At 41.6% G+C, this 23,665-nt stretch overlaps 1 protein-coding gene across 1 annotated transcript; it reads left to right on the top strand.

Moving 5' to 3' along the window:
• Nucleotides 1–3,142: 3,142 nt before the first annotated feature.
• Nucleotides 3,143–14,311, top strand: LOC103115455 (flavin-containing monooxygenase 5-like). The gene is made up of 8 exons (XM_007525209.1): nt 3,143–3,277; nt 4,849–5,037; nt 5,421–5,583; nt 6,544–6,686; nt 7,934–8,133; nt 10,112–10,461; nt 11,794–11,866; nt 13,966–14,311. Exons 1-8 carry the CDS (start codon nt 3,143–3,145, stop codon nt 14,309–14,311), a joined length of 1,599 nt encoding a protein of 532 aa, XP_007525271.1.
• The last annotated feature ends 9,354 nt before the right edge of the window (nt 14,312–23,665 follow it).

The following is a 23,665-nucleotide window of genomic DNA, read 5'->3' as shown; positions in this document are numbered from 1 at the left end:
GCACTGGGATACCTCCAAGAGAGGCAGAGTGGAAGAGAAACCAGCAGTCTCCCTGGAAGACAGGTTTGCTGCCGTCCACCCTTCACCTCAGTGCCCGAGACTCCAGTAGCAAATCTTCTCTTATTTCCCTCTCACTACAGGTTAGTCTCTATGACTCTACTTCCTCTAGAACCCAGGTAAATGTGGGATTTTTTAAATTTTTCATTTTATGCTATCAAATCATATCATTAGAGAAATCTCGCTACGTATTCAAAAGACCAAGACTTACTAGTTAGCAGGAAATGTTGACAAGGGAAGGGCAAGTAGTTGAAGAACTCATCGAAAGAGCAACTTGCCACAGTTTCTGGCCAAGCAGAAACCAGGTTGGGGACAAAGTCCATCTCTGGAGAGGGGTTTGACTTGCTGATGTTTTATCTGTACTTTTTCAAATGAAGGGGCAACTTGTCTAGGTGCTGTTGAATTTGAGTTGAAGGGGGGCTGCTAGGAGAGAGGGGATTTAAGTAGTTTGAGACTCATCTTAACAGACTAGACACAAATCATATGTGCTTCAAGAAATTCAAATACTCTGAAGGAAGGTATTTGACTAGACATTTTTTTGACATTTGAAAAGGAGTTTTTCCCAAAGAAATTCCTATAACCAAATGGAAACTAAGTATCATTTACATTTTAGAGTGGACACGTGTGAATATTTGGGTCTGTTTTTCAAATTGACGAAAGCACTATTTTGATGCATGTATTTCTGCTATTTTTATTTTTATTTTTTTGCTTCTGCAAACTTGTTCTTCTACTGTGTAGTGCAGGGTATTAACCAATGTTATAACCCTGCTAATCTGGGGATCATATGTGCATTGCCTGGTACACCCAGACCAAGAGGGATTATTTTAGTAGTGCTTTTGTCACCATAAAAATGGATCCCTCAGTCTCAAGTAGCAGCAACACATCTGTGGTCTAGCATTATGATAATAAGTCTTTAAAAGAATAGAATGTATCAAGGAACACGACAGTGAAAAATAGTCTCCTATTTTCACAGCTAGGATATAACCCCCAGAAAGTAAATTTATTAAAAGGAGAGGGACATATGGAGGGAGCTACAGATGTTATGAGTGGCTTAGCTGGGAAGAGAGGATTGAATCAGAAAAAGAAGGGGCAACTATGTATAAATGTGGACAGATAATTGTAGAGAAGATGGTTGGCTCATGTCTACAACTTAAGGGGAACCATGGTGGATTGCAGTGGGGAGACTGAAGATTCAGAACTCTGGTGGTGGGAATGGTGTGAATTCAAACCCCTGTCAATATGTAATTATGTAATATAAAAATAAAATAAAATAAAATAAAATAAAATAAAATAAATGTAATGCAATGCATACTCTATTCAGTTTCATTCTCCATTCAGGGTAGAGATCAAGGCACCAGGCAGAAGATAAGCAAAGGTGACTTCTGTTTAGAAAAGTCTGTCACCCTGTGACTCAGCTGAGGATGAAACCTAGCCTTATAGAGTCATGGGGATGGGGAAAGGAGTATCCTCAGAGGTACCAACAAGCACATGGCATTCCTGAACACTTGCTGACAGCATGTCATAGGGAGCTTTTCTTTGTCCCATCCTTCCAGAAAACACTCTGCCTGATCTGACCTCTAACATTTGTTCTGATTCTGGTGTTGATGCCTAATTTTTCTTCTCCAGCCTCAACATCTCCTATTCCCCCCTGGGGTGGGATGGAGCCTGAAGGTTTCTCTTGCTTCTCTTCAGATTCCAGCATATCCCCATCAGACTCCACAAGGAATATTCTTTTAGATATACACACAGTTAGTTCCATAACTTCTGCTAAAATGGACTAAAGGGAGCTCTTCTCAGTCCACATCTCATAAGATTTCCTCCCTCCTGGCCCTTCCTTACTTCAATTTCTTCCCAATACACACTATCATCTCGTCTATTGGCCATTTGCTTATTTTCTGGGTTTCTACTTCATAGAATGGCTTCAAGGAACTGTTTCATCTACCTTAGAGTATGGCACAGAGTAGGTCCTTGAACAGATCTACTCTCGGGTGAGTAAAGAAATGGCAGTATATTCATCTCCATTATGGAGGCAGTTGGGCCACTCTTCTGCCGATCGTGCAAACTCTACAGTCAATTATTGTCAAAGTTTCCTTTTGTTCCTCTTCAAACCCACAATTGGGCCAAAGTAGGGATTCTTTGGACTATTCAAAGGCTACCTATGCAAAAGTACCCAATAGGTATGTTTCAATAAGCAGTTATGGTACAGTAAGTTAAAGCCCATTTGAGCAAGATCTTGTACCAAGAGGTATTTCCCTGTGTTTATATGTATGAATTTGTATGATGGTGGGGGCAGTGGGTAGCTAGAAGAAAATTATTACAATATAAATATAAAAATAAAGTAGTATTAACAGCAAAACTTTAAGAGTAAAATCTTTTTTAAAATTACATACTGACCTAATACTTTAAAATGAGCATGCTTTATATGAGGTTGGATTAAAAAATCAAAGTCTTTGGACAAAGAAATGTCTTTTTATTATTTTTTATTTATTGGGTAGAGACAGCCAGAAATTGAGAGGGAAGGGGGTGATAGAGAGGGAGAGAGACAGAGAGACACTTGCTGCCCTGCTTCACCACTCACAAAGCTTTTCCCCTGCAGGTGGGGGCCGGGGGCTTAAACCCAAGTCCTCATGCACTGTAATGTGTGCACTCAACCAGGTGTGTCACCACCCAACCCCAACAAAGACATTTCTTAAATGTATTAATTGAAGATTTTATAAGCTAAAAAACCCAATGAGGAGTCAGGCAGTAGTGCAGTGGTTTAAGTGCAGGTGACGCAAAGTGCAAGGACTGGCTTAAGGATCCTAGTTCGAGCCCCCGGGTCCCCACCTGCAGGGGAGTCCCTTCACAGGTAGTGAAGCAGGTCTGCAGGTATCTATCTTTCTCCCTCTCTCTCTGTATTTCCCTTCTCTCTCCATTTCTCTCTGTCCTATTCAACAACAATGGCATCAATAATAACTACAAAAATAAAACAAGAGCAACAAAAGGGAATGAATACATATTTTTTAAAAAATAAACATGTTTCATGAGGAACAACAACCAGCGAGATAAATCTGTTTTTGTGTTAATTTTCTGATAGCAAACAACAATGCCAGGCAAGAAAATCGCAGTGATTGGTGCAGGGGTGAGTGGACTGGGTGCCATCAAAAGCTGCTTGGAAGAGGGGCTGGAGCCTGTGTGTTTTGAAAGAAGCAATGACATCGGGGGACTGTGGAGATATGAGGTGTGTCTCTTGGGCTTACAATCTAGACGTGGCATGACATATTTCCACATCTGGGAAACAGAAATGCAATGAGTCCTTCCACTGTCAGCATAGTCATCATTGGGGCAGACAGTGACTAGGCCTGATGTTGCACTCGGTTGAGCACACATTACCATATGCAGGGACCCAAATTGAAGCCCCTGGTCCCCACATGCAGTGGCAAGAATGTCATGAGCAGTGGAACAATACTTCAGGTATCTCCCTTTCTATTTCCCCCTTTCATCTCAGTTTCTGTCTCTAGCCAATATATGAATGAATACAATATAATTTTTAAAGATTTTATATATTTATAAATGAGCGATAAGAGAAAGAGAACCAGAGTATCACTCTGTACATGTGCTACAAAGGGTTGAACACATGACCTCATTCTTGAGAGTCCAGTGTTTTATCCACTGCACCACCTCCTGGACCATCCAATATAATTTTTCATTACTACCTGCACCTGCACACTGAAGTCCTATCTTCTTTCTTCCTCAAGGAGGACATCCAGTCAGTCCTCCCTACTTCAGAGTCTAGTTTAAATTATTTAAAAATAATTTAGCTCTAATTCTAAAAAAAAAAAAAAAAAGGTCAGAGATGGTACTATATTACATACACACAGAATGTACATACAATATATATACAAGGTAAATACAACAGAATGAATGTACAATGTGTAATATTAACACTGCATATACAATGTCTAAAAATGTATATACAACATACAGATACCTATGTGTCTAAGTATCTGATGTAAACTGAAAGCGAAATAATGTGCTTCAGAGGATTGAATTAGGACATGCATAAGGAAACGCCTTTATAAACCATAAAATCCTGAGACAGCTAGTAGGCCACCTTCATGTCTATGTAGAAAGATAAGTAGATCATAGAGAGTTTCAGAAAGATGGAGTGGCTGAGAATATAAGGACTTATACCAAAACATCTATAGTGATCCTCATGAAGGATAATCTCCATGACAGTTTTATACAGAATTGTGTTAAACACGCACTACTTCTGTAATAAGAAAAATAAGTCAATAAAAAGAAAGGTAAGAAGAAAAGTCTAGAGTAAGTATACTCTTGGTTCTTTTCTGTGACTATACATACAGCCTTGTCCTCTTGTTGTCACTTACCTGGGGCCTGGGCTACGGGTCCAGGACTGACCCATGCTGGGTGGGCAGAAAGAGCCCTCTCTTCTTCTCTCACCCTCTTGTGGTCCACATTCATTTTTCATTCCTGTTTTGTTCCATGTCCTTTTGTTTGTCATTTGACAAAACTATTTGCCCTTTTCAACTCTTTACCATGAGATATATTCTCAGTGAAGGTGATGAAAAATCAACTTTACCTTCTCTGCACTAATCAGCCTAGTAATTTGCTATAGAAATGGTGACTTTGAAAAATCATTTTAATTTAAGACGGTGTTGTTTTACAAGACTTCGATGTTTCAAGGGGTCCAGTTTTACCAAAACCTCATCAAAGTATGGGTTTGTATAGTTCATTAACTCTTGCTTTTGACTCTAAAAGATGGGAGGGGCACCCTTCTGTGGTTGGCAGGAGAAGACAGAAGGTGGCCGGCCAAGTATCTACAGGTCTGCCACCAGTAACACATCAAAGGAGATGTCAGCCTTCAGTGACTACCCCTTCCCTGGTCACTTCCCCAACTACATGCATCATTCCAAGATCATGGAGTACCTTCGCATGTATGCTGCCCACTTCCACCTCACCAAGTATATCCGGTTTCTGGTAAGTGAGACAGAAGACACTTTGTGTTTGGGAACCTCTAGAAATACTTGTGCTAAAGAACAGCAGGTCTTAGAGAGCACTTCCCTGACCTCTCCAAATAAGATAGTAAGAAGCGCCCCCTCTCCTCCACTAGAAGAGTCTGATGGGTTTGGCTCAGGTCCCAACAGTGCACCTGATGTTGACTCCCCACAAACTACATTCAGGAACACAGCTGGGAACCAGCTGGTTAAGTCTTAACTTGACTTTCAAAGTCAATTATAGTGACCCTCTTTTGGGAAACCCTTAAGGAGAGTGGATGTGCTCAAACTTATTAGTTGAGGCCAAAAATTCTTGGGCAGGAGAGCAAGGGAGAGCAGTGTCATATGTGCTGCTCTTATTCTTAGTCCAAGGTCTGCAGCGTGAGGAAATGCTCTGACTTCTCCCACACGGGACAGTGGGATATTGTGGTGGAGACTGAAGGAAAGCAAGAATTCTATATTTTTGACGGCATCATGGTGTGCAGTGGCCTTTATACAAACCCTGTCTTACCACTCCAGAGCTTTCCAGGTATGTCTTACTAAGTGCTAGGGCACTGGGCTGATGTTTTTTTTTTTTTTTTTTTTTTTTTTTACTGTGGCTGCAAAGTTATTTCTGAATAAAGCCTGCAGTTATAAAAGTCATCTTAACTTCAAAATAAGCATTTGTTCAGATTATGCAGAAATGCATCATATCTCAAAATCCAATTACTCCTAGCCTTATGTGATTTTAAGAGAAAAGTGTTATGTTTGACCATAACGGGAAGGCCAAAAATGGGGATTGTTTTGTGATAATGGAAGTTTGAAGTCAATAGTAAGATCAAAGTTATAGAAGCAATCTTAAGCTGTTTCTGTGCTATTCAGAGTGTATCTGTTTGTGCAGAGATGAGGTGTAGAAGCAGCTGGGTGCTGGTGCCACTGGGCTTCAGGATTGCTATTGGGAAGACATGTGCCTATGAGTAAAAAGTATGCAGGAATGGCTTGCCTGCACATGTCCCGTTCCTCTCTGGAAGCAAGTATATCCAGCTTCCCTCAGGAAGGCTGAGCCTGAGACTCTTGGAGTTCTCAAGAGATGCTGGTGTCTCTATTTTCATTGCTCTGAGTGTCTGAGAGGTTAAGAAGGAGGTCTGTTACTGTCTAGTTAGGCTAGGAAGTTAGTTGAATTATTCCTGTATTCTTTCATCCATTGTTCATGCAAGAAATGCTTACTGAGCATCACTGTGAGACCTCTGCCCCAGAAAAGTACATGGCACTAGATGGAGACAAATGCAGAGGGATTGATATATGAGGCTGAGAACTATTGGGAAACATTCAGCATGAATGGGTGCAAGGTTATACTACAAGACCAGACAAAGTGGTCAGGGAAGGCTTCCATGAGAAAGGACTATTGGAGCAAACACCCCAGAGAGTGGGAATAAGTTGGAGAACATGTAAGCATTTAAAATAAATAAAATAATGACCAAAACTTGGGTGATTCTGTTCTTGCCCACAGGAATCAAGAAGTTCAAAGGGGAATATATCCATAGTTGGGAATATAAGAGTCCAGAGAAATTCCAGGGGAAGAAAATCCTTGTGGTTGGCATTGGCAATTCTGGAGTTGATCTGGCCATCGAGCTCAGTCACATAGCTGCACAGGTCTGCATCTTAATACCCTCTTTCTAGAAGTTCCGGCTGCCTATGTCCCTCCAAGATAGGAGCACAGAATGGTGTGTGTCATATGAACCCACCTCTCCACATCTGTTTTATTAGGAGACATCTTGATGATCTAGTCCAAAAAAAATGGAGAATGAGACAAAAATAGATATTTTAAATTTTAGCAAGTGACACATTATATATTTCCCCCACACTTTCTAGATTTTTTATTAGTGATTTAATAATGATTAACAAGATAGTAAGATAGCAGGGGTACAATTCCACACAGTTCCCACCACCATTATATATATATTTTAATATTTATTTATTCCCTTTTGTTGCCCTTGTTGCTTTATTGTTGTAGTTATTATTGTTGTTATTACTGATGTCATCATTATTGGATAGGACAGAGAGAAATGGAGAGAGGAGGGGGAGTCAGAGAGGGGGAGAGAAAGAGAGACACCTGCAGACCTGCTTCACCGCTTGTGAAGTGACTCCCCTGCAGGTGGGAAGCCTGCAGTTGGGGGCTCGAACCAAGATCCTTATGTAGGTCCTTGTGCTTTGCGCCACATGTGCTTAAGCCACTGTGTTACCGCCTGACTCCCCACATATATTTTTTTACCAAAGCTGGGAAGCATCATCAGTTCAGTCAAGAGGAAAAAAAATACCAGAAACATATTTTGTAACTCCTTTGTTTTTTCATTGACATGACATCTCCCAACTTTGAGTTTTTTGTACTTAGATTTTCAGGGTAATGGACTAGTGAAATGTTCTAGAAATGATAATACAGGTGAATATCTGTTGTGCATGCATGCATATCTCAATTTGTTGACTGTATTACTATGTTTTTCCACACTTAATCCTACGTGATTGCAGGTATTCAGCACTGCTCTGGCATTCAGTACTGCTCTGGGGAAGCTCAGAATGGGGAATAGTTGAGACTCAGAGGGTTTGGGGGATAGAGCTGGGGAAACCTTGGAGCAATAAGCCATATGTGGGTGTCTGTAGGTGTGAGGATGTGTGGCTGTGCCCATGGCCTACCTGTTTTAGAGAGCAGAGTACCTCTTCAGTCTACTGCCATACCACCCTGAACATACTCGATCTCGTCTGATCTCAGAACAGAGCCCCTCTTCAAGCTAAAAGGGAAAAAGGGTTCTTTTCTGACTGCTCCTCAGGAGCAAAGGATTCCTTGTAGTGAAACTGCTCTGGTCTGGAGTATCTGTTCCTCCGGAGCCTGTGCTCTCTTCCAGGTATTTCTCAGTACGAGGCGGGGAGCATGGATTTGGAACCGGGTATGGGATCATGGCATGCCCATGGACGTGGCTCTCTTCACTCGATTTAACACTATCCTCAACAAATGCTACCCTAGCTTTTTAATCAATAGATGGACTGAAAACAAATTAAATACACGGTTTAGCCATGATGTCTATGGTCTGCAACCTAAACACAGGTATGTTCCTCAAAAGTACTGGAATCAGCAGAGCTAGGCTAAAGTTTAAGTTTTTAAGCCACTTTGCAAATAGATGCCAATTGTCTTAGGAGTTGAGTCATCATATGTCCCTTGTCATGAGCCTTGGGAGCATTCTGCTCATAGAGCAGAAAGAAGCTGAGATTCAGGCCTGTAGTGTGTTGCCTGTCTACCTGCATACTTTCAAGATACGCTTTCTACATTATTCTTTAGGCTCTGAGACTTTCACAGGTGGACAAACTGGCATACTGAGTCATAAAATCACTCCTTTTGTCCAGACCAAGAGAAAGACTCAAGAAGCTGTGAGACTCTAGTGGTGGGAGGCTTGGATAAAGAGGAGTGATTGCATAGCAGCCCTTGTTTTCTTGGCCCTGAATGGAGTTCTGCGTCTAGCAGCTGTGGCTTGGACCCCAACTCCCCACCAATTAGGTGTGTTGTGGCATCAGATGTAAATCCTAGTGCCTCTCTCTCCTTGCAGAACAGAGTATCAGGAGTACCCTGCACAGGGCTGTTTCAAGCTCTAGAGAGGAATATACATGTGTAGCTTTTATTAGTGTGCAACACCTCATTGGTCAATGCTCAACAGTTGATGTTGTTTTGTCATGTTCTTAATATTCCCAGTGTATTATAGTTATACTCACAGGCTTCCAACTTACAGAGATGACTGAGGGTTAGTGGAAGAAGCAGATTTGAAAGAATAGCATTTCAGACAAAAGAAGAGCTTTGTTTAAAGGTTTGAACATGACTTGTTCAAAGAAGAGCAAGGAACTCAGTGTAAACAGAGTACAGGGGAGTGGAGAAGTAGTCAGAAAAGCATTCAGAGAGGCAGAGAGGGGCCAGATCTGACAGCTGCCCCACCCCTACCCTACCCCCAGGGCAGTGTGGAGCTAGAGCATTCAGCTTCCATTGCTGGTGAAACAGAAAATCACTGGAGACTATTGTTACATTTTAAAGATGAATTCACTCATTTATTACTTATTAATGAGAGAAAAAGAGACAGAGAGACCCAAAACTTCACTCAGGCATATGCAGAACTGTGAATCAAATCTGGACCCCTTCAGCATGCAGATCCTGCATTATACCACGGAATCACTTCTCTGCATGTTTTCTTCTCTCTAATATTTGCCTATTCATTCATTTAAAGAGAGAGAGAGTGTGTGTGTGTGCATCAGAAAATTTACATTTTAAGGAAATCATTCATGTGGACATGTGAGGGAGAAATTGTAGGGAGGGAGTCAGTTTTGAGATTAAATAAATGCTGAGAATGTTAAATGGCATGCAAGGTTTCCAGAATGAATGGGAACTAGCATGGGGCCTGACTTTCCTGCTTCAGTATTAACACCTTGCCAATTGCTTTTCCACATCTTAAAAAAAAAAAAAAAGTTCTAAGGAAGTCAGGCACCAGTGTATCATTGGGGTGATTACATGCCAACTTTCAAAACCTTCTCTTTGCATATAGTAAACACCATAAATACTACTGACATTCTGTTAGATAAAGAAGATGTGCTCAGTAAATAATTCAGGAAAATCAATGAGGAAAAGAAATATTTTCTTGGGAGTCAGGCGATAGCCCAGTGGGTTAGGCACATGTGGTGCGAAGTGCAAGGACCACCAGAAGGATACCAGTTCAAGCCCCTGGCTCCCCACCTGCAGGGGAACCACTTCACAAGTGGTGAAGCAGGTCTGCAGGTGTCTGTCTTTCTCTCCCCCTCTCTGTCTTCCCCTCCTCTCTGCATTTCTCTCTGTCCTATCTAACAACAATGACAACATCAATAACAACAACAGTAACTACAACAATAAAAAAAACAACAAGGGCAACAAAAGGGAAAATAAATAAATACTTTTCTTAAACAAAAATGCTGTGTTTTTCACTATTTATTGAGCCCATCTAAAAAGTATGCGAAGTATCCTCTTAGCTCAACTCCTTTCAGATTTCTGGACTTGAGCTTTTGTTTTGCAGATTCCTGAGCCATCAGGCCACTATCAGCGATGACCTCCCCAACCACATCATCTCCGGAAAAGTCATGATGAAGCCCAATGTGCGCGAGTTTGCCAAGACCTCAGCCACTTTTGAGGATGGCACTGAGGAGGATGTGGACACTGTGATCTTTGCTACAGGCTACACTGCTTCTTTCTCATTTTTGGAAAATGACTCCACTATCCTGGACAGCCAATGCTCCATGTTTAAGTTTATTTTTCCTCCTCAGTTGGAGAGGCCAACGCTGGCTTTCATTGGCATCCTGCAGCCCGTGGGAGCTACCATCCCCACCTCAGAGCTGCAGAGCCGCTGGGTTGCCCGTGTTTTCAAGGGTAAGTACTGAGCACGGTGAGTGCAGTCCAGTCTGTGAAGGGTGTCGCCCTGATGGGGTGACCTCAGAGGTGCTGCAAAGTGCTTCTGCTACAAGGGGATCTGAAGTTCTGCCTCTTGAGATTTGTTTGATAGGTATTTCACCTTTAGGATTCCTGCATCAAAATGAAGACTAGGCAAGCAGCTTCCTTAAATGATCTTCAAGTGGCAGCTTATTGGCAAAGAATTCTTTAGGGCACTGCAGGGCAGTGTCATGAACAGGAAATGAGAGTGATAGAGAAAAGGCCTCAAACTAAAAGACAGGTGGAGACCCAGTTACTCTACTTCCCGATATTATCATGCTCTATCTGTTGAATTACCACCCTGGAAGCAGCATCTCAACCTCTGAAGTCACTCAGTAAATGATGAGTGGATTAATAAAGATCAGCTATTGTAATTCCTTATGAATTCCTTGCGATTTCACTGAGTCTAAGGTGGAAAGCAAATTGATGAAGATGGACTCAAGCTCCACTTTAGTGAAATAATGCCGATCATACTGCAATAATTCTGCTCATTTGTTTGCTTCTCTTTAAAAAGTTTTCCACAGTTCCTGAAACATTCTGCTTCTCAAAATGTAGGCTATAACTTACTACTAGAAGGAAGGAGAATTACAGGAAGTTTTCTTTCATGAATTAAGATAAAAAAAAAATTAAAGGGTCAGGAGACAACTTATCCAGCAGAATGCATACTTTACCATGTACGAGGACTTGGGTTTGAGGCCCTAGGCACCATATGGGAAAACCTGCATGGGGGAAGCTTCCTGAGCAGTAGAGTGGTGCTGTGGTATCTCTCCTGTCTCTCACTTTTAAAAAAAAGTTAGTGGGAGCAATGGAGTCATGCAAGTGTAGAGCCTCAGTGATAACCAAAGCAGATGAGAAGTTAAGAATAAATAGCTCTCCAACCCAAACAATCAGGAGTCAGGAAGTCAACATTAAAAGCTATAACATATATTTGTGAAATAAGGGAACAAGTGTAACTCAGTATTTGAGAGCCCAACTATGTGCTCTGGTTCTTGGTATTATATATGCTTCTTTTTCTTATCAGTTGGGTGAGAGTCCCTTCAGCCCAGGCTTTTTAGTGGGTTTTGAGGTCTGCTAGTTCCGATGTGAAACTAACTGGACATGTTGTATGTGCTGGCCATAAGAAAACATGGAAGGTAACTAGAGTAGCACCCAATCCCATGTCCCCTGGGGTGTCACCTCACCTGTAGTACCACAACCAAACTGACTCACAGAGTATCCATTGCTTCCTATATATCTTCTCAGTCATGCTCAGATTTAAAATTTCTTTCCTAGGATTGGCCAAGCTCCCTTCAGTGAATGACATGATGATTGATATAAGAAAGAAGAGAAAAAAACAGGAAAAAAAGTAAGATACTTGCTTCTGGGTGAAAGTCACTTTTTTTTTTTTGCCTCCAGGGTTGACGCTGGGGCTGGGTGTCTGCACTATGAATCCACTGCTCCTGGCGGCCATCTTTTTTCCATTGTTGTTGCACAGGACAGAAAAATTGAGATAGGAGAGGAAGAAAGAGAGAGGGAAAGATAGATACTGGCAGATCTGTTTCACCACTTGCAAGGAGACACCCTCCTCCCCCCATGCAGGTGGGGAGCCAGAGCCTCCAACTGGGGTCCAAGCACTGGCCCTTGTGCTTTGCACTATGTGTGCTTAACACAGTGCGTTACAGGCCAACCCCCAGTAAAACTCACTTTTAAGTGTTTAGGTGGAAATGTGTGCTTATCAAGCATTCTTTACATTTTTTTTTCTCATCATAGAAACTGAGTCTGTTTGCCTTGATGAGATTTCAATTTGTTGACATTTTCATTTCCTCTTAAACAAGCATGAAATATTTATGGCATGGAATGGTTACATAATGGCCTACCACCATGGGAACTTAAAGTTCATGAAACTCTAGACATAACATACAATTATTAGCTTATGTCACATCATAGCCTTAGAGATGTAAGGCATGTGAAAATAAAATGAAGACTTGTTTCATTCTATTAAGAAGCTAGAAAGATACATCAAAGTGAGAGAGGAGTTGGCAAATCATTATAGAAACCAATTAAAATGTGATGGAAGGTAAGAAGTTTGTAGATTGTGCCAAATCTTCTTAGTGGAAAATTATTCTCAATCATTGGGCTTGGGAATGTACTTTATTTCTATTTAACAAATATTGGGAATCTACAATGTGAATGTTAGAGCATGTCCTTAAAGATCAAAGGGTTTTTCTCCTAAGAACGGAGTTAACCAGAAACTTTGGTATAAGAAGGGCTAGGGGCTATGCTTTGATAACACTCAGAAAAATTAGTCTCACACATCCCTAAATAACTGATCTGCACAATTCACATATCTCAGTCCTCAGCACCAATTCAGCAAAATAATGTTATATTCTGAATGAGAACCAAATGTATGGTCAAAGGACAGGGTTTAGGAAATGAAGAATATCATTAACAAGACAACAGTCTTCTGAAACCTTCCCCTGTTATTTTCCAAAACCCTCAGAGGATTTAAGATGGAGAAAATATACCAGGGGCTGGGAGGTGATACATTTGTGCTATGTACACTGGGTTAAGTGTACATAGCACAAAGTGCAAGGACCTGCAAAAGAATCCTGGTTTGAGCCCCCCAGTTCCCCACCTGCAGGGGGGTCACAAGTCTCTCTCACTCTTTCTATTCTCCCCTCCCCTCTCAATTTCTGTCCTATAAAAAAAAAAAAAGGCCAAAGGAGCAGTAGATTTGTAGTGCAGGCACCAAGCCCCAGCAATAACCCTGGAGGAGGGAGGGAGGGAAGGAGGGAGGGAGAGAGAGAGAGAGAGAGAGAGAGAGAGAGAGAGAGAGAGAGATAGAGAGAGAGAGAACCTTTGTGAAAGTTTTCTTAGGAACCAGTGGGATCATGGGATAATGATTTTCTTTTTCTTTTTCTTCTTTTCTTTTTTTTTTTGCCTCCTGGTTTATCCCTGGGGCTTGGTGCCAGCACTATGAATCCATTGCTCCTGGAGGTTATTTTTCCCATTTTTTATTGCCCTTGTTCTGGTTGTTATTGTTGTTATAGCTGTTTTGGTTGTTATTGTTGATATAGCTGTTGTTGTTAGATAGGACAGAGCGAAATGGAGAGAGGAGGGGAAGACAGAAATGAGGAGAGAAAGACACCTGCAGACCTGCTTCACCACTTGTGAAGTGACCCCCCTGCAGGTGGAGAGCTGGGGCTCGAACTGGGATCCTTAACACTTAGCGTTAGGGTCCTTGTGCTTAGTGTCATGTTCACTTAACCCTCTGTGCTACCGCCCAGACCCCTCTCTTGCTTTTTGGAGAAGTCCTCATTGGTTGTTAATTCTTTTCTATGGCACCAAACCCCTCAGGGATGTTCTATCCAATGCTGAGTGGAAGCTAACTGTACTTGGTGGGAGGGAGGGAGGGAGGGTGCCACTTGACCTGGAGGGTTCTGATTTGCCTCCCTCTAATTTCAGATTCCTAAACAATCCACGAGATACTCGCAGAGTGTCCTACGTGGAGTATATGGATGAAATTGCCTCAGAAATAGGAGTGAAACCCAACCTGTTCTCACTCCTTCAGGATCCAAAGCTAGCAAAGGAAGTCTTCTTTGGACCATGTACACCTTTCCAGTACCGCCTCCAGGGGCCTGGGAGGTGGGCTGGGGCACGGGAAGCCATCCTGACCCAGAGGGAGCGCATCATTAGGCCACTGAGGACACGCATCCTGGCCGCTAATCAGCCCTTGTCTGTGCCACTGTGGCTTAAAGGTGTCTGTGCTGCTCTTCTCTTTGTCCTCACTTTAATCATCATTAAAAAATAATCCAGTGGTTCAGGAGGTGACGCAGTAGATAAAGCATCAGACTCTCAAGCATGAAGTCCTGAGTTCAATCCCTGGCAACACATGTACCAGAGTGACGTCTGGTTCCTTCTCTCTCTCCTCCTATCTTTCTCATTAATAAATAAATAAAATCTTTTAAAAAAACCTAGTGATCATGACCACATTACAGGCTCACAGTCATTAAAAGCCTGGGCAAGTGCAAGCATTTATCCATCAATTCAGGTAAGACCAGTGCAATGAAACATCTAATAATCCCAAAATTTCTTAGATACACATTTTGGCAAAATTGGAGATTTCTTCAACAGAGATTTTAAATGAGGTAGTTTGTGTGAAAGCTTGCTTTAGAAGTGTAGACTTAATTTCTAGAACATAACATATGTTCTCAGTTGCAGCAAATTCTTCCAGTCCTCCCTTCACAGTAAACGCATGATGTGTCATTTATTCACAAAGAGAAAAGTCTTGGCTTTGCATCTGAAGCAGAGGCTAAGAAAAAGCATCTCTTGGTATGATGTAGGAAAAAAGTTAGCAATCAATATGAGTTCTTTCACTAGGGCTATGCACTTGTAGCAGAATTAGAGAAACTGAGAAACAAGATTAGCTCAGGAATTATTAAGGGTTTGATTTTTAGGTTATGGAGGGAACCAGTAAGAGAAAATGATGCACTAAGGCTCACTTGGTTGAGCACAGATATTATCATGCTCAAAGACACTGGTTCAAGTCCTCAGTCCCCACCTATAGGGAGGAAGTTTTATGAGCATTTAAGCAGTATTACACCTCCCCCTTCCCTATTGATTTCTCTCTGTTATCAAATAACAAAAGGGAAAATGATTGAATTAGCAAACTAAGAAACAGATATGTTTTTATTTCATGAATCTATCAAAAACAGATAGAATGGGGGGAGTGAGTGGTGACACACCTAGTTAAGTATACACATTACCATGAGCAAGGACCTAGGTTCGAGCCCTTACTCCCCACCTGCTTCATGAGCAGTGAAGCAGGTGTCTATCTATCTCCCTCTCCACCTCCCTTCCCCCTCTCAGTTTCTCTCTGTCCTGTCAAATAAAGGAGGGAAAAAAATGGTCATCAGGAGCTGTGGATCCATTGTGCAGGCATCATGTTCCAGATATAACCCTGGTGGTAATAATAATAATAATAATAATAATAAAATAGATGGAATGTATCCACAATGGATTACCACGCAGGTACTTAAAAACATGAGGTTTTGGGCAGGGATAGATAGCATAATGGTTATGCAAACAGACTCTCATGCCTGTGGCTCCAAAAACCCAGGTTCAGTCCCCTGCACCACCATAAGCCAGAGCTGAGCAGTGCTCTGGTTAAAAATAATAATAATAAAAAAAAAACATGAGGTTTTGTCATTTGCAACAAGACTGGTATGTGCCTAAAGGGTACTAGGCTGATTGAAATAAGATGGAAAAGACAAAATGACTCACTCATAAGTAGAAGATAAAGAACAAACAGTTGAACAAAACAAAAACCCCTCTTGGACTATAAAAACAGAATATAAAGAAAGGGGCTGGGTTAAAGAAGTGAATTGTACAGGGAATGTTGGCATTACATCAGTTCCCCTGTACTGCTTGATGCTATGGCCTGTTTACATAATCATTGTTTTGCCTGAGACCTGCCCTGCCTGCAGGGTATTGGTTAATCCCACTGATTAGAACCTTTGCAACAGCTGCTGTGGAAGCTTTCTACCTTCGTGCTCTTTTCTCCACCCCCTCTCCTAGCCATTTCCTTTTCCCACTTGCCACTTCCAGTTAAAGATATATATAAAAGCATTGTCTCTGATCAATAAGGGCATTGCATTGCGTTCCTGCTCTGCCACAAGTTCCTGGTTCCTCTCCCATGCCACTGAGTAAACAGCAGCCCAGGTTGGCTCCGGTCGAGTTCTCTCCAACCCAGAAAGCATGTGCCCAGGAAGAAACACCTGCAAAGCTAGCCCAGCAAGGGAAGATGGAAACAAAGCTTTTGTTGGTGGACAGGATATAGTGTATATTGATGTTGATTCATAGTGTAAACACCTGAAACAACAGAAGCTAGAAAACTATTTCTTCAATAAAAAAATTGAAATAAAGTTCAGACTATCAGAAAAAAAATAGATGGCATAAATCCCATATTAATCACCCAAACTTCTATAAAATACTCGGGAGAAGAAGAAACAGAGAGGAATACTAGTTTCCTTCATGGCCAATGACACTTTTAAAGTATGAGTCAGGGGCCAGGAAGGTGGCTGGTAGGTAGAGTTTATGTAGGAGATCCTGGGCTCACTCCTAGGTGTCAATAAAATGTAAGTCAACTGGTAATATTGTGTTCAAAGCTTCTAGTGGCTTCTTTAAAGTCCAGAGGAAAGACCCAACCCTGACAGTGGCCCTTCAGGACCACTCTGCTTGCTTTTTATCTTATCTATCCTGTTCTCTCCCAAGTCCATGGCCTGAAAAAGCCAAGTCCATTTCCATGTTGGGGACACTGCACTTCTTGTCCCTTTTCCCAGGGCACTCTTCACTCTGAATGTCCACAAAACTCACTCCCCGCCTTCTGAAGGACTTTGTTGGAATGCCAGCTCTGCAAGTGCTCTCTTTCCTCACTATGGTAGGTAGAGTTCCCCATCCTCTCTGCCCTGTTGCAATCCACAGCGAGATTCTGTTCCTACTGGCCTTTCTGGCTCTCTTTCAGTGAGGTGGAAGCTGTCTCTCCTTTTTTCTGGTCTGGTGCCTTTCACAAAAAGAGGTGCTTATTTACTGAGGTGCATTCTCAGTAAATGACACTGTAGACACTGTCACAGGTCTTGAAGACCTCATAACTTCATGAGGAAAATCTGAAGAAGCACTATGGTAATCGAGAAAACTGAGAGAGAATTCTGCAGTGGGAAATAAAGATGGGACTATGGAGATAAGGAAAGGGGACTTGGATCCTGAAAGGTGTTGAGGTGCATACCAAGAGAAAAAGAGAGGGATGTGCAACATGGGACGTGTGAGTGAATGCAAGAATGTCTTAGGCGTGCCTAGAGCAGAGGGTATGAAAGAGAGGAGGGACACAGGTGAGACTGCACAGATGACCCAGGGACAGTACTGAAAGGACCTCTGTTCCATACCTCTCCGTTTATTCAGTTGAACTGGACTGGAGCTCCCCCCACCCCACACACATACCCAGCCTCACTCCACACACACCCATCACTTGTGCCACAGCAGAGTCACATCAGGCCACAGTTTCCTGACCCAAATGAGACTACTGTCCATGGAACCAATCTGTATGAAATGTCTGCTTACAGGTTGCAAGTGAAGTGAACATTTCCACTTCCATTAGCAGCTTTCTTTCTTAGTCCCCAAATATATATATGATTCAAATTTTCATGGGACACATATTCTTTTTTTATTAATGAATTAATCATAATCAATACTATTTTGGGATAAGAGGGGTATAGTTCCCACCACCAGAGTTGCATATCCTATCCCCTCCATTGGAAGTTTCCCTGTTCTTTTTTTTTAATTTTTATTTAGAAAATGGAAATATTGACAAGACCATAGGATGAGAGGGGTACAGTTCTATACAGTTCCCACCACCAGAACTCCATATCCCATCCCCTCCTTTGATAGCTTTCCTATTCTTTATTCCTCCAGGAGTATGGACCCAGGATCATTATGGGGTGCAGAAGGTAGACGGTCTGGCTTCTGTAATTGCTTTCCTGCTGAACATGGGCATTGGCAGGTCGATATAAATAAGCCATACTCCCAGCCTGTCTCTCTTTTTTCCCTAGGAGGGCAGAGCTCTGGGGAGGTGGGGCTCCAGGACACATTGGTGGGGTCATCTGCCCAGGGAAGTCCGGTTGGCATCATGGTAGCATCTAGAACCTGGTAGTAGAGTAATGAAGCTGAAGGGTTGACATTCCATGCCTGATGTCTCTCTGGACACAGTCCGAAGTGAAACATGCTGAAGTGGTACTGATTGCATTGATTAGGTTAGGGTCAACAGATGCAGTATCAGTTGGTATGAATTCAGAGAGGACTGCAGAAAAGTGAGCCCCACCCTAGAGGTTCCAGGACTGGAGAAATATGGGTTTTATAGAGAAAGGGGGAAGGTTCCTGCTGTCTCAGGGTTTAAGAAGGCAATAGATCATGACTGCTATAACCAAATTATTTGGCAATTGGGTTAACTTTGAAAATCCTATTGTTAGGATTTGCTGTATCATACAAGACCTCACTATAATTTATGTTTTTTAATGCTGTTAACATATCTATGCACTTAAGACTTCAAATTGGTAATCAGATTAAATTTTAACAGTAGGCTTAAATTGTTAATACATTCTTTTATTTATTTATTTATTTTTCTCTCTTTTTTGTTGGGGAATTAATGTTTTACATTCAACAGTAAGTACAATAGTTTGTACATGCATAACATTCCCCAGTTTCCCATATAACAATACAACCCCCATTAGGTCCTCTGAATCCTTCTTGGACTTGTATTCTCCCCACCCACCCACCCCAGAGTCTTTTACTTTCGTGCGATACACCAGTTCCATTTCAGGTTCTAATAATGACTTGTTCTTTGAAATATTAACTCTCCTGAAAGCTTAGACCAGGGAGAACAGAAGCAACTGGTGGCATTAATAAAGTAATAGATTCCCTATTCTTTATCCCTCTGGGAGTATGGACCAAAGATCTTTATGGGGTGCAGAAGGTAGGAGGTCTTGCTTCTGTAATTGCTTCTCCTCTGGACATGGGTGTTGATAGGTCGATCCATACTCCCAGCCTGTTTCTATCTTTTCCTAGTGGTCCCCACACCAGACCCCAAAACTATACTTGTGAAAAGGTCCATCATATAAACAGAATCAATAGCAGAGGAATGATGAAAGTGGAGGGATTCTCCTCATCAATGGCTCTTGGATTTCCTTGTGCATCAGAACCACCCAGGGATCCTGGGAAACACAGGGCTGCGCCTTCTCTGTAGCTTCAGGGGTGAGGATGTGTCAGCTCCAGAAATGAACCTAAGAACTAGCATTGCTAACACTTTCCAGGGTGATGTTGCTGCTGGCTCTTTTAGAACCTTCCTTTGACAGCAGCTCTAACAAGTGGCCCATGGCTGCACTCATTTTACACATCCATGGGAAATTTTAGTTCAGCCAAGAAGGTCAGCACATGGAAGTTTTAGCAAAGTCACTGCCTCTACCTGCTCACTCTGGAGTAAATGCACAGAAGTGAAGAGACTAGGCTCTCTGGGACTCTGAGAATCTGCCCAGCATCCACTTTAAGAGCAGCAAAGAGACCCTCTCCACCTTAGGCTTCACCTGAAGACCTAGAGAGGGTATGTCCTTGGTCATATCCAGCTTTGTCTGGGGCTGGCCTGCCCACCAGCTCAGGAGTGGCAACAACCCTCCTACTCTATCATTCTCTACGTATTTAATACTCACTAAGAGTTCGTGCCGGCAGAGGCTCCTGAGAAATACTTATTCTAGAAAAAAATCAAGTTCCATTGATCCCAAGTTATCTGGAGTTTAATGCCAGTAAAAAATACTTATATAATTAATTTCCAGCTACATATTTCTCCTGGCTTTCTGATGGTGTTTACTTCTAAGAAGCAATAATTGCATGTGTATTGTAGGTTTTACACCAGACAATACTTTGCCCAAAATTCTCTAGAAGTCAGAAAGTTTTAATATCTTTTTATCCTCAAAAGAAAAGATACATTAAGCTCTCTGGCTCAAGGCTATACACTGAGTCACTGTTGGGTATGGAGGTTAAAACCCCAGAACTCTTAAATTACATGCTGTGCCTGAAACAATACAGCAACCCAGATATAGCTTTTTCACTTTTCTTGATGAAAATACTAAAGGAACTGAAGAAAGTAGGAACTACAAACTAGAGAAATCATGATATTCAGCCAGAATTATTCTCTGAAACTAACTAAACATAGAAACTATTTCAGTTCTGAGTATAAAACCAAACACAAATGCCAATGCTATTTTTCTGGAAAAACAAGTTACATAATGAGCATGGTTAAAAAAAAAAGTGACAATGGGTGCTTCCCTTTTAAAAAGATTTATTTCACGAGAAAGGAGAAAAATGGAGAGAGAGATATAAGAACAACACTCAGCTTTGGTATATGTGATGCTGGTGATCAAACCTATGGCTTCAGGAAGGCAAGTCCTACTATTTATCCATGGAACCATCCCCCCAAACCTTGATTACATACCTAGGGGATGCAAACCAAGACAACATAAAGAAACGGGTTAAGCGCAGGTGGTGCAAAGCTCAAGGAATGACTTAAGGATCCAGGTTCGAGCCCCCACCTCCCCACCTGCAGGGGAGTCGCTTCACAGGCAGTGAAGCAGATCTGCAGGTGTGTATCTTTCTCTCCCCCTCTATATCTTCCCCTCCTCTCTCCATTTCTCTCTGTCCTATCCAATAACGATGACATCAATAACAATAAAACAAGGGCAACAGAAGGGGATAAATAAATAAATATTTAAAAAAGAAAACACCTCATTCCTGTGAGAATGGCTGACATTCAAAAAAAAAAAAAAAAAAGCCAGAAACAACAAATGCTGGCAAGGGTGTAGATAAAAAGGGAGCACTGGTATGTTGCTCCTGGGAATGTAAACTGGCCCAGCTGCTTTGGAAAACAGTATGGAGATCCCTCAAAAAATTAAAAATATATCTGACATATTGATTCTGAAATTCCACTCCTATGATCAACCCAAAGAACATAAAAACACTCATCTGAAAAGATATATGTCTATGTACATTGTAGTGCTATTTACATTAGGCAAGACAAGGGAACAAACCAAGTGCCCAGTCACAGATGTGTGGATTAGGAAGTCGTGGTTTATATATACCATAGAATACTACTCAGCTACAAAAAAGATGAAATCTTGCCTCTTTGGTACATAGGTGAGTGAAAATAGAGGGGTCAGGGTAGCTCAGAAAACCAAAGACAAATACTGATAGTCTCATTCATACGTGAGATTTAAAGAAATAAAGCAAAGAAACAAAGTAACACAAATAAATATGTTGTCTCTGACTGCAGCTCTGATATTAGCAAAGGAAAGAGGGGACAGGCAGCCCAATGGAGTTGGAGAAAAAAATGTCACTTTGATATTGGGAGAGGTGTGGTAACATGTATTTTGAAGAGGCTTGAAACTATATTTCTGGGCCAGAAAATAGCTCACCTATAGAGAGTATGCTTGTTTTGTCATGTGCTTGCTGCAGGTTTGAGCCCAACCCCTATCACACTGGGGGCAGTCTCAGTGCTGTGGTGTCTTTCCCTCTCTCCCTCTGTCTTTCTATCTCTCTCTGTTGATCTGAAAAAGTCAACCTGTAGCCATGAATTCCCAGAGACATTAATCAGTTAAATAGTACCCTTAAAACATGAAAGTCCTGTCCTTTAGTGGGGGTTGTATTGTTATACGGAAAACTGAGAAATGTTATTCATGTACAAACTATTGTATTTACTGTCGAATGTAAAACATTAATTCCCCAATAAAGAAATTTTTTTAAAAAGGTCCTGTCCTAACAAGAAATACTAAAAATACCTAGTTGACTTCTGACCACACTGTGGTGACTAGGAAACACCAGTGGGAGCGGGGAATGTTTTTGGTCTCCACTCTTGCCCACTCAAGTCAACTTTCTGGAAGTCTGTTGCATCTTGTGCCCTCAGCTCCATCCACTAACACATTCAACACTGTAGGGACATGAAAAACACAAGCCTGAGAAAGGGTGCATTCACCCTTCAATCACCTGGCAGGGACAGGTGGCATCACAATTCACACTATATTGATCACGACCAGTCACATGGTCACACCTGATTGGTGGGGGGGGGGGAGTGGGGGACAAGCTGGGGAGAGAAGCACAGTCCTATTACATGGGACGAAACTCTTCTCTAGGGCAGCTAAATCTAAAGATGCTTTCAATAGTCCTGAAAAACAAGAAGTCAGGCTAGGTGGCAGAATACCTCTGAAAACGTTACCCAATAACTGGAAGAAATAAGACAAGCAAAGATTCATACTGTGGAAGGAAAAGAGGAAAACAAAACAAATGGAAACCACAATATACCGTAATAGACATAAGGTCCAATCTTACGGACTTAACGTTTGAAAATAAACGCCAATAGGTAAAACTATCATACTGGTTCAAAAAAGACAAAGATTATAGAAGTTAAAACTAACTGACACAAAATACTAGACAGGATTGGAGAGCTATGCATGGTAGGTCAGGTGCAGCCCAGGGAAATGCCTATGTTTGTAAACAGTGTTTCATTAGAGTATATTCATAGGCTTACATGAGGTTTATGGTTGCTTTCTGTTATGTAGTTGTGGCAGAGACTATGTGGTCTACAAAAGTATTTATCTGGCTCTTAACAAAAAGAGCTTACTATTTACATTAGATAGCCAAGGATTGGTTAAATTCCAAGTCAGAGTAAATCAATGGTTGCAATGTTGAAGTGGAATGAAATGTCAGCCTCCAGTAAATATACAGATAATCCTTGAGTGTCAATGAGAAATAAGATCTGAATAGAAAACCCACACATTTCCATTTCATTTAAGTGACACTGTAAGCTCCTTAGGTATAGATTTGTTTACTTTTCTACATCATGGTTTTTCCTTTATAATGAATAAAGTTTAAATTGTAGTTTATTTCCTTAGCTAGGCCAACTTTTCAGTCTCTTTTCAGGAAAGAATGTTCAAGTGAACCCAGCAACACAAGACTGTGAGCACAGTAACAATGTAGAGATGATTTTCAGTTAAACATATACAAACTTCTGGGAAATCATGTGTAACCTGTATTTACAACACATGCAAGAACAGCATCATTAAACTAAGACACTTTATGTGAAATGGTTTTTAAATGAGCCAATATGTTGTTCCATCTCTACTTTCACTTTCAGCTGGTACTGATTTAAGCTCTGAAGACTGCAGTCTGTAAACATCTGGCTCACCTTTGTGCTATATGCATTCCTTCCTTTGGATGGCTCAAAGAACTCTATCCATCCTCTCCACTAGGGCTGGCTGCCTGAAGCTGAGGCACACCTGCTATTGAAGAACAAATCCTTTAATGCTCCTGACTTATTAAAACAGAGCCCCGTATCCATTACACAGCCTTTAACCCACTTACTAGTTTTTGCACATCAAGGTAAGCCAGTGTGTATATCTCTTAGCTCTTCAGGTGATCTGGCTGCAACATCTGTCACCCCATTGGCCACCAGGGTTGATTCAGCTGATCTGGTTGGCTAGGCAGGTGTCCTGTCCTCTCTTACCACTCCATGTGTGTCCCTTCCAAAGCCACATGCTCAGGTGAAGAGGGCAACCTTCCCACCCAGACTTCT

Source organism: Erinaceus europaeus, chromosome 9 (genome assembly GCF_950295315.1).
Source record: "Erinaceus europaeus chromosome 9, mEriEur2.1, whole genome shotgun sequence".
In the NCBI taxonomy this organism is placed as follows: Eukaryota; Metazoa; Chordata; class Mammalia; order Eulipotyphla; family Erinaceidae; genus Erinaceus; species Erinaceus europaeus.
The sequence above is the reverse complement of the archived record's forward strand: the minus strand, read 5'-3'. Positions and strand labels throughout refer to the sequence as shown.